The sequence below is a fragment of the Takifugu flavidus genome, chromosome 1, assembly GCF_003711565.1.
Source record: "Takifugu flavidus isolate HTHZ2018 chromosome 1, ASM371156v2, whole genome shotgun sequence".
NCBI lineage: Eukaryota > Metazoa > Chordata > Actinopteri > Tetraodontiformes > Tetraodontidae > Takifugu > Takifugu flavidus.
In genome coordinates this window covers 6425102-6438425 of record NC_079520.1, presented here as the reverse complement: position 1 = coordinate 6438425, position 13324 = coordinate 6425102, and the positions used below count along the sequence as shown (strand labels likewise).

Here is a 13324-nt window from a genome sequence, read left to right as displayed (position 1 = left end):
TTGCTCATTAAGAAAAAAAACCCCTCTCACATGCCAAACATATCTGGGAGGCGGTCTGTTGGACGTCAGTCCAGACTAAAGACCTCAACAATTCAGAGAGGACATACCATCATAGAACACTACAGTACTCTAGGGTGATGGACGGACTGCGAGCATTATATAAGCTTAAAATCAGTATGTGGAGCAGGTTGCTCTTTCTCAAGGTTGTAGATTTGTCGATCCACTGTCGACTTCTACCCAAAGCAGCAGAGAATGTTCCCTTTGCAACAGTAAAGAGGAGCGAGAAGGAAACATGGTCCAACCCAAAGTGAAACGTCCTGCGATCGGTGTCAGCGATGCAAACGAAACGTGACCGACCCATGTCCCAACGCTCGCGCCGGCTGCCTGGAGACGACCTCTGATTCACGGCATCGATCTTCGGCCGCGCTCTGTCCAAGTAGTTAAAATGTCAGTCAGTAAGCTTCCTGCTGCCTGCCTCCGAACACACTCTCTGTTGGTCCGAATAAACCGTTCTTTCATCAGTGAGTGTGTGTGCGCATGTGTGTGTTAGTGCATGTGAGACAAGTCTAGTACTGTAGGCCCTCTGTTTTGAACTGACAGACACAAACCAGCTGCCTGAATTCCTCCCTCTCTCTGGCTCCCCCTCTCTCTGAGGAGTTCCCCTCCCCCAGTCCGACCAGTGCCCCACACATTCTTCTATAATGCTATATATACCCACCCATAACTCAGACACCCGGACCCAGCGAACACATGTAAAGTACGCAGGAAACGGTGGAGAATCACAGTAGCTTTCTGACACTGGAGCTTTTATTGTTTTGGCCTTTTGAAGCTGAAATCTTCAACCCCCAACACTCATCCCTATGTGTTGCCATGCATCCTTTACTCTGATGCAACTCGCTTCCCATGAGCACACCCAGCCAATCGGACCCCCCTTCCCAACTATGTTTCAACGGGCTGCATCTCCGTCTTTTTCTACCTTCCCTCGCTTCAGTTGCCATGACTACGCACATCCACGGGTGCTCGTCTCACCTTGATAGCAGAGGGTTTGAGTTTTCGGTGGGGGGATTCGGGGTCTATTTTGGGATTGAACCCCACAACAACTGATATTTGGGCTGTGAACATGCCGCAGACATTTCATCACCTTCAGAGCTGCGTTTAGCCGATAAACGATCCGCTTTGCTTCGCGAGCTGGTTGCTAAGTTTGTCTTCCTGCTGATTAGTTCAGGGCATCCTGGCCCCCCGACTGTTGGGTTTAGCTTCAAACCATAAATGCGTGAACATAAACTGACACGGCGCATTAAACCTCCAATCTCGCTCCTCTGAAACACTTAATGCTGGTTAGACCGACTTGGTCAGCCAACATGTCCTGCAACACTTCCTTGGATTTGAGAAGCTTCTCAGACCAAACAACAAAAAAACCCTTATGTTTTCCCACCTCTGCTCCACATCCAAATAGTGGTTCAGGATTGGATTTCACATGCTAGCTCAAATACTTTGCATGGTGGTCAAGCTTTAACCAAGCCAGCGCTGTCCAAACCATCAAAGCGTTCCCTGTTTTGTTCATTTTGCTTTGATTTACAGTTAATCTGTTGGCTGTTTTCACAACTTTTACTTTTTCTTTTTTTTTTGGAGCAAATGTCCAGCTGCAAGCAGACCGAAGTCTAAGCAAACAGTGGCGGACTGTCTGCTGAAAGCTGCCGGACCACTGCAGACGCCATCTACATAAATACACACTCACACACAAACGCTGACAGTCAAACATGATGAAATGTGCCCAGTTGACCTGCTGCGAGTGCTACCTGCTGTGTCTGAATGTGGAGGGGGGCCAAGAACAGCCCTGCTGGTGTGGACGCAATGGTGGCCGGCACAGGTTGTTTGTCACATTACAATCAGCCACATATTCACCTGTCAACTACCAATTTTACATTTTTATGACCTTAAACTGAACTTTTCAGGAAATTAAGCATGTTTGGGGATGACGCGCATCTGATCTCATTGTCGCTCTGTCTGCATATCTCAGCAACCGATCAGTCTTTCTGAGCATTTTTTGGCGCTTGTCACCTTTAGCTAGCTTTCTTTGGGATAGAGATATAAATTTTTTACCCTGTTCTTATCTCCATTAAGCTGAGAGAATGAGAATGTTTTGCATTTGATTCCTGGCAACCAAAAAGAAAGAAAACTATTAAAACAATCCACCCCACCCATTACTTTACTGTTGCTTTCACGCAGGGAGCTTAACATTGTCTGCTATCAACATCTGCAGGCTGAGAACGAGATTTGTTCAATGTTCCCCTGGGAAATTACCGCACTGAAAGCATTGATAACTTTAATATATTGAGTCTTTAATTGATATCATACAGCTGTCCAACCAGGGAATGCGATCCTGAAGCTGGAGACGGTGGTCAGCATATATAACTTATCCCTGAGAGTGATAAAACCCCCAGCTGGAGTCTTGTATATGTGTCATTCAGTTTATTCGTGCAGCAATCATTTCTTCTCATTTCTGGAGCCAGAGGTCAGACGTTACATCTGCATGTGTCTCTGAATAACTCAGCCAGCAGTTTATTTATGCACAGCTAAACTGCTTCTTCTGGGAGTTCATGTGGCCATCAACAGACAAGGGAGATTGGGAAACTGGGGAGTGTAGCGTGAAACAAATGTTGAGCGGCTGGATTCACGTGGAAGACATCTGCACGAGTCCTGAGAGGTGGGTGACACCCTGATCAGTGTGGCCAAATGTGCACGGAGGGGTCTTCTACTGTGAAAAGAGAGCTTTTCTGAAACTAAAATATCAAGGGAGTAAAGGAGAATGTTTGCCTGTTTAATTGTGTAACCACGTCACATGGTAAAATTTCTGAAGAATTCCCTCTTTGCTCAGTTATGCAGTGAAATCACACGATTCTTTTAATGGTGAACAGCTTTAGTAAGATGATGTGGTTGCTGATGTCATTTTAAAGAAAAGTTTAAACAAAGTTTACAGGACACGATGGAAATAAACACATTTTGATGCTCCTGTATTGTTCACTGGTCTGTTTGCAGGCTGCTGAACTGTGAGGTTTCTCTTCAGGGAATTGCTTGTTGATAGAATTAACTATGAGTTTTAACAAAAACTGTGATTTTATTTTGACGTTTGGGCTTTAAGGGGCCAATCACATAAGAAGACAGTCTCTAGTGGCTGTGCTGATGTGTTGCAGCCTTTTAAATCCTATTGTGTCCAGCTGCAGCATAAGAATAGCAATACGTGTTTGCCTGGGTGAGTCTTTAAATTAGGAGGAATCCTGATCAGAATGCCAAACTTTGGAAACTTCTAGAAGTGACATGTCCTTTTTTTTTGCTTCAGCTCCTTTCCCAGTTCCTTCTCTGCCCTCTTTGACCTTCTCCCCTTTTCCTGTCCCTTCCCCCACACCACCCTGCCCCCACCGTCCTTTATCCAGAAACGCACCAAATGCAGGCAAGGCCACCAGGCAACTTCCACACCTCCCACTCTCTTGTTGCCTGTGGGCAGACTGATCAGGCTGTCACACCAAATTACTGCCTCTCCCTGTTGTTGTTTATTCCCACAATGATCACTTCAGGAGGTGCATATATAGTTGCAATGAACCCCTTTAAGCACTACGCAGCAACAGGTAGTTGTGGTAGTTGATGTGGATGAACGGTTAAAATGTAGGATTCTACTTTTTTTTTAAAAAAATTCTCCACTTTTTCCTCACTCTGCTGTGGCTCGTTTACATTTAATGAGCAACTGTCCAGAGATTCCGGGAGGGGGAAAAAACCCATCTGCACCTTTTATAAATGAGCAGATGCACAACGTGGCTGCAGCAGATTAAACAGGAAATTCCAATTAAGTGGTCCAGCATTCATGTTCGGGAGGTTTCCCCAAATAACTGCCTATTAAATGGAACAATTAGTGTTAAAAAATTACGAATGCTAACCTTCAGAGCCAAATTGTAAGCAAATGGTAAACATCGACAACTTTATCATTCATCACACATAAAAAATCCAGTCATATGCACGGAATACCGATGCAGGATGGATATCTTTCGAAATTTGTTTGGTTTCTGTGACGAAACCCGACATTTTACGCGCTCCGAGAGAACGCATCTACACGCAAACTGTTTTTGAAAATCGTGTCAGAATATGATTATTGTTTATAAACTCCCTGGTGTAATTATTGCAACACATTTTTCCTTCCATAAAAGCTAAAAGCCAATCAAGATATAATCCTTTAGGAAAACAAACGCTTGGATTGGCTGAGACGCGTCATCGGTTTCAAGGCGCCCCGCGTTCTGTTGTGGGGTCCTTTGAATCGACGGGGCGCCTAAAAACCGGTGGAATCTGTGCGGAGCGAGGAGGACGAGCCTGTGGACTCCCAACCGCTCCGCGCACGACGCGACCTTCTCTGCGAAAGTCTCGGCGAAAATCGCCTCTGTCGCGGGGCATTATTGTAGCGCCAACTGCTTTTTGGTCGCGCACTCGGTCGTCGAGCCGCCCGGAATAATTCCCCCCCCCCGGATTACTCCGTGAAAATGGGACTTGCAGCGTGATTTCAGTTGGACCGCGAGTGAGAGTGGGCTGCTTGGAGTCACTTACAAAGACCATCGAGAAGTCATGACTCGACGGACGTTCCGCTCGGATTTATCGGCTTAAAACGCAAGGGGAAGACCGCCGCGCTGCCCTCGGGTCGAAACACCCGCACGTCGCGCCAAGTGTCGGGACATTTGACGCAGATTTCGTCTGCTTTTCGGCGGTTTTCAAGTCGCCCTACTTGGATCAAAGTTTTCGCCTCCCTTCCCCCTCCTCCTCAACTATGGCGGCGGCCAGGTCCACCACTGGCTCGACGTTGCTGCGGATCATGTGGCTGCTGTGCGGGCTCTTCTCCTACATGTCTGCTCAGCATTACAACAGCGAAAGTGGAATATCCGTCCCGGAACACGGATTTTGTCAGCAGATTTCCATACCGCTGTGCACCGACATCGCCTATAACCAGACCATTATGCCCAATCTCCTGGGCCACACGAACCAGGAAGACGCCGGACTGGAGGTGCACCAGTTTTACCCCCTCGTTAAGGTCCAGTGCTCTGCGGATCTAAAGTTCTTTCTCTGCTCCATGTACGCTCCCGTGTGCACGGTGCTGGAGCAGGCCATCCCCCCATGTCGGTCATTGTGTGAGCGTGCCAGGCAGGGATGCGAAGCCCTGATGAATAAATTCGGCTTCCAGTGGCCGGAGCGGCTCCGCTGCGAGGCCTTTCCGGTCCACGGAGCCGGTGAGATCTGCGTCGGCCAGAACACGTCCGAACCGAACAGTCCGGCGTCCTCGTCGTCCCCCTTCGCACCGGACCCCGTGACCCTCCCCCCACACTTGATGCGACCCAACCAGGGCCCGCCGCACCACAACCAGTTACACCAGTTTTCCTGTCCTTTGCAGCTGGAGGTTCCTTCCTACATGGGCTACCGATTCTTGGGGGTCAAAGACTGCGGGGCCCCTTGCGAGCCGAACAAACCCACCGGAATCATGTATTTCCGAGAGGACGAGGTAAAATTTGGGCGGCTGTGGGTCGGGATCTGGTCCATCCTGTGCTGCGTGAGCACCCTGTTCACCGTGCTGACGTATTTAGTGGACATGAGGCGGTTCCGATACCCCGAGAGGCCCATCATCTTCCTATCGGGGTGCTATTTCATGGTGGCGGTGGCCTACGCCGCCGGGTTCTTCCTGGAGGACAAAGTGGTGTGTGTGGACAAGTTCAAAGAGGAAGGCTACAGGACGGTGGCCCAGGGGACGAAGAAGGAGGGCTGCACCATCCTCTTCATGGTGCTGTACTTCTTCGGCATGGCCAGCTCCATCTGGTGGGTGATTCTGTCCCTGACTTGGTTCCTGTCTGCTGGAATGAAATGGGGCCACGAGGCCATAGAGGCCAACTCCCAGTACTTCCACCTGGCCGCCTGGGCCGTCCCTGCCATCAAGACCATCACCATCCTCGCCATGGGTCAGGTGGAGGGCGACGTCCTCACCGGCGTGTGTTTCGTCGGCATTTTCAACGTGGACTCCCTCCGCGGCTTTGTCCTGGCGCCTCTTTTCGTCTACCTGTTCATCGGGACCTCCTTCCTCCTGGCCGGCTTCGTGTCCCTCTTCCGGATCCGCACCATCATGAAGCACGACGGCACCAAGACGGAGAAGCTGGAGAAGCTGATGGTGCGCATCGGCGTGTTCAGCGTGCTGTACACGGTGCCCGCCACCATCGTGATCGCCTGCTACTTCTACGAGCAGGCCTTCAGGGAGCACTGGGAGCGCACCTGGCACATGCAGATCTGCAAGCGCTTCGCCATCCCCTGCCCGACCCACAACTTCGCCCCCATGACACCAGACTTCACAGTGTTCATGATCAAATACCTGATGACCATGATCGTCGGGATCACCTCCGGTTTCTGGGTCTGGTCTGGGAAAACCCTCCAGTCGTGGCGGCGGTTTTACAAGCACCTCAGCTACGGGAACCACGGCGAGACGACGGTGTGAGGCGGAGAGAACGGGGGCGAAGCCTGTTACATGAGGTCAATAGCTTTTCCTTTTCCATAGTGTTTTGGACACATTTTGATTGTTTCCCTCCCCGGACTGTAACCTAATCAAGCCATCGGTCATCCAAACTCTAGAAACCGGACTCATTTTCCACACACGCATGTTTCCACCCTTCTTTACTTTCTTTTTCTTTTTCTTTTTTTTCCTTTTTTGCACACGCCCCTTGGATTTGCTCCTGGCCTCGCCGGCCGCTGGACTGTGAAGCCACGCCGGTGAATTTGCGTTTCATATGAAATCCTTTGCATATTACTGACTTGTATCTGTTTAGCGCTCTGTCATTTGAATGTACCGCCTGCCTCCGGGGACGAGACTCGACACCTTAGAGGACTCGTAGATCAAGCAGGCGTCTGCCCGCCGACAGCGTAAGAGATTCACTTCTTACAGCCTTTTCTGACTGCTGGACGACCCGTGCAAATTTGAGGTTACTCTGCTTTTAGCTAAAGACTGAAACGGTTTAATACTCGCGTTAGATGTTGCAGAGCACAATCTCGCATGTTTTGTTTTTTTTAAATCTGAGGAACAGCGCATTGACCCCCCCGACTCCACGAGCCGAGCCGAGCGGGGCCGAGCGGGGCCTGCCCAGAAACGAGGAGAAACGTACCCGGTTTCTGTCCTTTGTTTGTGTTCTTTGGTATTGAATGTTCACTCCGAAGGTGAATGAAGTGATGTAACGGTTTGCACAGTTAATACAAAGGTTTAAAGTGTTAAAAAAATGACTGATTCACTGCAGAACGATCAACATTGGAAGGGACCACACACGGGGGCTCCTCTGCTCTTTGCATTGGAGATAGAACAGTTCATTGTTTGTCTCTCAGTGTGTGGTCTCTTAACCGCTGGATCCCCACCCTTAAGCTTTTAAGACACCCAAAGCACCATTTCAAGGATCCAGATTTAATCTCCACACGGTGGAAATGGCTGCCGTGGATTTTTAAATGTTTTATCTGGGATGAGGATGACTGTAAGTGGTCGTGCCTGCGACTACACCTGCCTTACGTTAAAATTTGGTCTTCACCAGCAGAGCTAACAGGTCTTTTTTTTTTTGTTTTTATCGTAGCCTGCAGGCTACCCCAGGAAGAGCACGGCAGAGGTCAAAGGTCCTGAGCCTGTGGGAATATTTTTGTATTTTTCGAGAGTAGAATCAGACCGTGCAAAGAGACGGCGTCCGGACGAGAACTACTCCAGTTTTAGAGAAATGATATTTGCCAAGTAAGCAGTTTTGCAATGTTTGAAAATGCAAAGGAAATGTGTTCTTCCAACGTTCGGGCTTTTGTTACCCTTTCAGCCAACGTGACGCCCGCTTTGCATAGGGAAAAAGCCCCCCCCCCCACACACACCCAATAATGATCGAGAGCAATAATGTCCACAGCGGTGAGTTTAGTGAGTCTGATTGGTAATCCAGTTTTTTATGCCAGATTTTAAAACAGAGGTGTGTTTTTCTATACGAACCCAGAGATTAAGGCGTCCTGATGGAGATGGCCGTTGTATTATTGTTATTTTTTTGTGCCATGTAACGTGCATGTTCTGTATGTAAAACTCTGAACAGGAACAAAAGTGTAGACCTGGTGTTCCGCTTCCTTTTTTTAATCTACCAACCCGTCTTGAATCAACACTAATACTAGAAAACACGTGTACCAGCCTGTCGTGTATACATGTCAACGCAGTTTGTATATATAAAAAAAGGTCACATTTTTCATGTGAATGTACTCCATACCTCAAACCCCCGATGGAAGGATTGAGAAAGATAGATTACACAAGTCATCTCTTGTCAGTCTTGTTTTTTTTTATTATTATTCCTTACTGGGAGAAAATTGTGTAATTGTATTTGGGCAATTCAGAAGGAATTTTAGTACGTGGGGCTGTGTTTTCCAATGCGACGTATGCAACCTATCAAGTAATAATCAGTCTGTTTTTGAAAGGCATATTGTATTTATGGGGGTTCTCATTTTTTTGTCTTTTATACCTTTTGTTTAAACGATAAGCCTGTTGTTACGTGTACAGTTTGAATAAAAGCGATACAGTTTGTAACTCGGCTCTTCTTCTCTTTCATGGGCGAAAAGACTGAAAATCACAGTTGACAAAACACGTCATGGAGGTCAGAATGTTTTTACAGCGCGGGTGTGATATCCACACCGCTAACACTGAAATGGGTGGGGTGGGGAGGTAAATCTGGCCCCTTTAGCAGTTTGGAATAATGCAGCAGCAGTCTGAACAAAGAGCAACCAGTCAGCCAGTCCACACCTGACACATGATGCTTCTGCACAACAAGGCAGGACAGAGGATCTGTTGTGCAGAGCTGCATATTTAAAATGATTTTGTCGTTACTCTTAATACAATGCTGCATTATCCTGATTAAAAAAAGGCTGAAACTAGTAGATAAATTCTATCTCGGTTATAAAAATATTAATGTGGATACTCCTACGAGCTACAAGGATTCCAGATCATTTCTTGGAAACTTGTTAATGCAGATCATGTTTTCCAGAGAGTCCTGATATGACTCATTTATATCTTGCTGGATTTGACGGGAATTGAATGCAGCACTGAGATGATGAGCTCCTGACCTCTTTTTGTTGTTGCCATAATTCTGCTTCCTGGTAATAGTTTTGCAACGTGACAGTCAGCCTTCATTTTAGCGTTACAAATGACTCCCTGTTTAAAGGTGACATGCGTAACCATGCAGGTTTTAAGGGGCTCGAACCCACTGATGTTTGGCATTATCATTAATTCTAAAGATGATTTTCTTACAGAATTGTACAGTACTGGATTTTGAGCTGCGAAGGTCAAGCAGCCTGTGCTCCAAAGTCACTGTCAACAGACCAAGTCTTAGCATTTTACAAAAACGCTCCACCATCTGCTACAGATGCAATTTAACCCCCCCCCCCCCAAAAAAAATAAATCACAGGCCAATTCTAGATCTATTTATACGTGGATTTTTAATTGTATCCTTGAACATTGTCGCTGCACTGCGCGACAGAGGCACATATATGCTATTTTCTATACCATGGCGCCCCCTGCTGGAAGCAGGCCAGAAAGCACATGCCTGACGGAGACAAGGGTTTGAGTGGACCTAATTTGTGGTCCGTGCACGTAAACAAAGGGATCGAAGCCACAAATGTTTGTAAAACACAAAAAGACCTGTATGTAATGAAGTCAAAGATTTACAGAAATCTCATAATTGCTGGATTAAAAAGGAGTAATTTCAATGGTAAGGACGTGAACTGTGAAAATAAGGAAAGCTGAAAAAAAACCTTTCATTGCAAAACAACGCACCCTCACAATTAACTTCGAACTGGAAAACCACGTAAAGTTACAACGAAAAAAAATCTTTTAATTACGATCATTTAATGTCTCGCTACCTTAGTTCTGTCGGGTTCGATACTGACATCTTGTGGCCAACGGCTTCATCCTATCCAATCCGAATGTGAGCCGATTACTTCTCCTTTCTCTGCTGCATTTTCTTAACATCTCATTTAACAAGTGGTCATTTGAATTTGATCTGATTACGTTTTTTTTAAGGCATTTTGTGGCTGGTGACCACTATGAAAGAAACTATTGCAAACCACTGCAGTACATTAAAAAACAAACAAACAAAAAACACAACAACCCTCCATTATTGCAAATTATGGTAAAACATTGACCCCCCCCCCCCCACACACACACACACACAGACAAACACACAAAACGACCAAAAGGATGTGCTGCATTGAAAAATACATATATTTATCTGTGATTAAATAAAATTATTTTACAGGATTGTCTTATCTTTGGTAACTTTAAACCATACATGAAAGGGGTGAGCATTGGTTGAATAATAAAGATATACATAGATAACATAACACGCAGTTCATCAGGTGCATGTGAAACATCAACCCTGGAGTCTGAAAAGTGAAAAATGGAACCTAGAAACAGATTTGACAATGAAACAATCTGAGGAGTGCAGGTGGAGATGGCTTTCTGTGTATTTTCCTTTGAAGCCTTCAGACAAACAGTCAAAATCTTCAGATAGGAAAATAAAATCAGACTAAAGGGAACAAACATGGTTAAAAAAGCAAAAAACAGGTCAGATATTTTCTCAGTTAATGAAACTGAACAAGCTAGTTGGATTATTAGGTAATAGTCACAGAAAACTTTATCAATAACATTTCCACAAAAGTCCAGATTAATGACAAATGAAAGTAACACCAAAACATTAATAAATGAATACCCCCACACAGCTGAAATGATCTTACACACTCTCCCCGTGTTCATAATGAGACTGTATTGTAAAGGATAGCAGATAGCAACGTACCTGTCGTAGGCCATGGCTGCTAAACTGCAAAACTCAAGTGATGCAGATGCGTAAATATAACACATCTGCAGGAAACACCAGGGCACGGTGACTTGGTGAGTATCTGAAAGCATTTGAGACAACATAAGAGGATACAGTGATGCGCTGCCATTCAGTTCATTCACAAAGAGGTTACACAGTAACATGTACATGGGCTCATGCAGCCTTTTGTCCTTGTAAATAATCAGAATTAAAACCGAATTCACCATCCAAATAGACACAAACCAGAAGAGCATGATGCCAAAATACACATATTTCAACTCTCCAGTATCACCGTAGGCTGCAAGCACAAAATACACAGTCTCAGTTTTGTTCTCCATCTTTCATTCTCTTCTGTGTGTGTGTGTGTGTGTGTGTGTTTGTGTTTGTGCGTGCATCACAATAAACCCTGAAGTTAACAGGAAAATTAGTCCAGTGGTGATGATGCTTTTGATCCCTTTAGATTGAACATCATCTCAGAATTACATCAAAATAAGTTCTTCTTAGAATTGGTTCAGATGCTTTCCCTCCTCTCTGCATGATTTCATGTGTCAAACATATAACATTAAAAAAATTAGATTCTCAAGTGAAATCTTTCCAGTGAGTCTGTCAGACGTGGATGTCTTCATGTGGTGCCCTCCACTGAGCAAGATGAGGCTCCTCTGAATTTATACCCTGATGTGGGTTGGACAGCTCTGCAGAGACACTGGAAAAAGTCTGAAAATAACCTGTTGCTCCACAGGACAAATGTGTTAAAGTTCAACTCTGTTTTATTACAATAAGAGAAACAATTCAATCCATCATAGGTGTTCAAGTTCAAGTGGGAATATTAAGTGATGCTACAATACCAAACATGAATCCTTTGTGGAAACAGCCATAGAGATCATTGGCCAGAGGCATGAAGACTAATATGGTTCTTGTTTTATGATGATCTAAATGTATGGATATGAATTGCACTTCATGTGGGATTCTTAGATGACAGTCACTTCAGAAATAATCTCTAATAGGACTCAGTGCATGAATTATGATGGTCTGTGTTGTTACATTGTTACCATCAACAAGGGGGTTCCGGTGTTCTTCTGGTAAGAAATTAAACCCGACAAAAAAAGAACAATTACGGTCAAAAATCACAAACACAGGTCAGATATTTGCTCAGTTAATGAAACTGAACAGGCTAGTTGGATCATTAGGTAATAGTCACACAACACATTGTCAATGATATTTCCACAGAGGTCCAGGTGGATGAGAAACAACAGCAATATAAAAATACTAATAGATGAATACCCCCATGGAGCTGAAATAATGTTACACACTCTCCCCGTGTTCATAATGAGACTGTATTGTAAAGGATAGCAGATAGCAACGTACCTGTCGTAGGCCATGGCTGCTAAACTGCAAAACTCAACTGATGTGAATGCTCCATCTGTTCCAGGAGGGTGCCAAGGTGTCCCCAGGACAGCCAAGTGACATTGTCAGTCCATTGTGCAGTGATAATGAAAGTCAAGTTGTGAAGTGTGTTTTTCATAACCTGAAAGAAATTAGACAAAATTCAAACTTTGATACAATAATGGAATGGAGAGAATCCCACTTTGTTACAAGCTACAGGAAGCCCTGGCTATGATGTTGTTGACATGCTCAGCAAATGGAATGATCCAAGCTTAGCAGAGGAAGGACAGAATAAGTGGGATATCTCAGATAGATTTTTAAAATGCAACCTATAAGGACCAGAACCCAGTGTTATGGTTTGGTTTGAACAGGACCCGGATGCGAACAGGACACAACCAACTCGGTCTCAAAGGGTTTATTTAACTGAAAGAAGTCTTGAAGGCCGCAAGGAGAAAACTCGCTCGGCACAAGTCTGAGATCCGGCACGATTCTTCATGAAGGGAGGAAGGCGTGGTGACCTTAAGAGAGAAGAACAAACAACAAGTAGATTCTCAGAGTCCACATCTACCACTAAGTTGATGGAACAATCCAATTCTGGTGAACAGGAGCCCAGGGCCTAAAGAGCCAGTTGATTGCCAATAGGCAGCAGGTGTGACTGTCACCAGCGCCAGTTGCTGGAAAATGGCTCCACCACGCCCCCTGGAGAAAGAACAGAGAAACAACCAACAAAAGACCCAAACAACACCCAGGACACCCAGATGTTGTCCTACTGTCTCCAACAAGGACCCTCAGCATATACTGGGGCAGTTTATAGCTGTGAAGCAGCTGGGATGAATCTCAACACCTCCTTGGTCTGTTGTGGTAAAGGGGGAGCTGGCCAGGGCCAATATCCTTGTCATCTGACCCTGCTGTGGACTCATCAGAAAGGGCTTCAGTCATACTTCTATCTTCTTCTTGTTCCCCACACCCCTTCCCATTTTTGCAGACTGTCACTGCCGTCAGTGCACTGGACCATTATGGACTATTAGTACGGCATATTTGTCTGGGTGAATCCTGAGGGGCCT

The 13324-nt window shown here is 45.6% G+C and overlaps 3 protein-coding genes across 6 annotated transcripts in view; 2 read left to right on the top strand and 1 right to left on the bottom strand.

The window, feature by feature from the left end:
• Positions 1–13324, top strand: part of LOC130527738 (olfactory receptor 11H6-like) — a 43177-nt gene that overhangs the window by 3622 nt on the left and 26231 nt on the right. The gene's annotated exons all lie outside the window — the stretch shown is intronic.
• LOC130527711 (frizzled-7-A-like) lies at positions 4315–8596 on the top strand. Its single transcript, XM_057036423.1, has one exon. The coding sequence runs from the start codon at positions 4808–4810 to the stop codon at positions 6509–6511; it is 1704 nt and encodes a 567-aa protein (XP_056892403.1). The 5' UTR covers positions 4315–4807; the 3' UTR covers positions 6512–8596.
• On the bottom strand, positions 10263–13323 carry LOC130527752 (olfactory receptor 6C3-like). 4 transcript variants are annotated; one of them, XM_057036498.1, is made up of 3 exons: positions 12685–13323; positions 10857–12402; positions 10263–10589 (listed from the first exon to the last, which is right to left on the bottom strand). In XM_057036498.1, the coding sequence occupies exons 2-3, from the start codon at positions 11213–11215 to the stop codon at positions 10289–10291; spliced, it is 660 nt and encodes a 219-aa protein (XP_056892478.1). In that variant the 5' UTR covers positions 11216–12402; positions 12685–13323; the 3' UTR covers positions 10263–10288. The 4 variants fall into 4 exon arrangements, with proteins under 4 accessions (XP_056892478.1, XP_056892468.1, XP_056892485.1 ...); XM_057036488.1 differs by having other exon boundaries at positions 10263–11953; positions 12243–12402; XM_057036505.1 differs by having other exon boundaries at positions 10263–10959; positions 12243–12402; positions 12685–13322.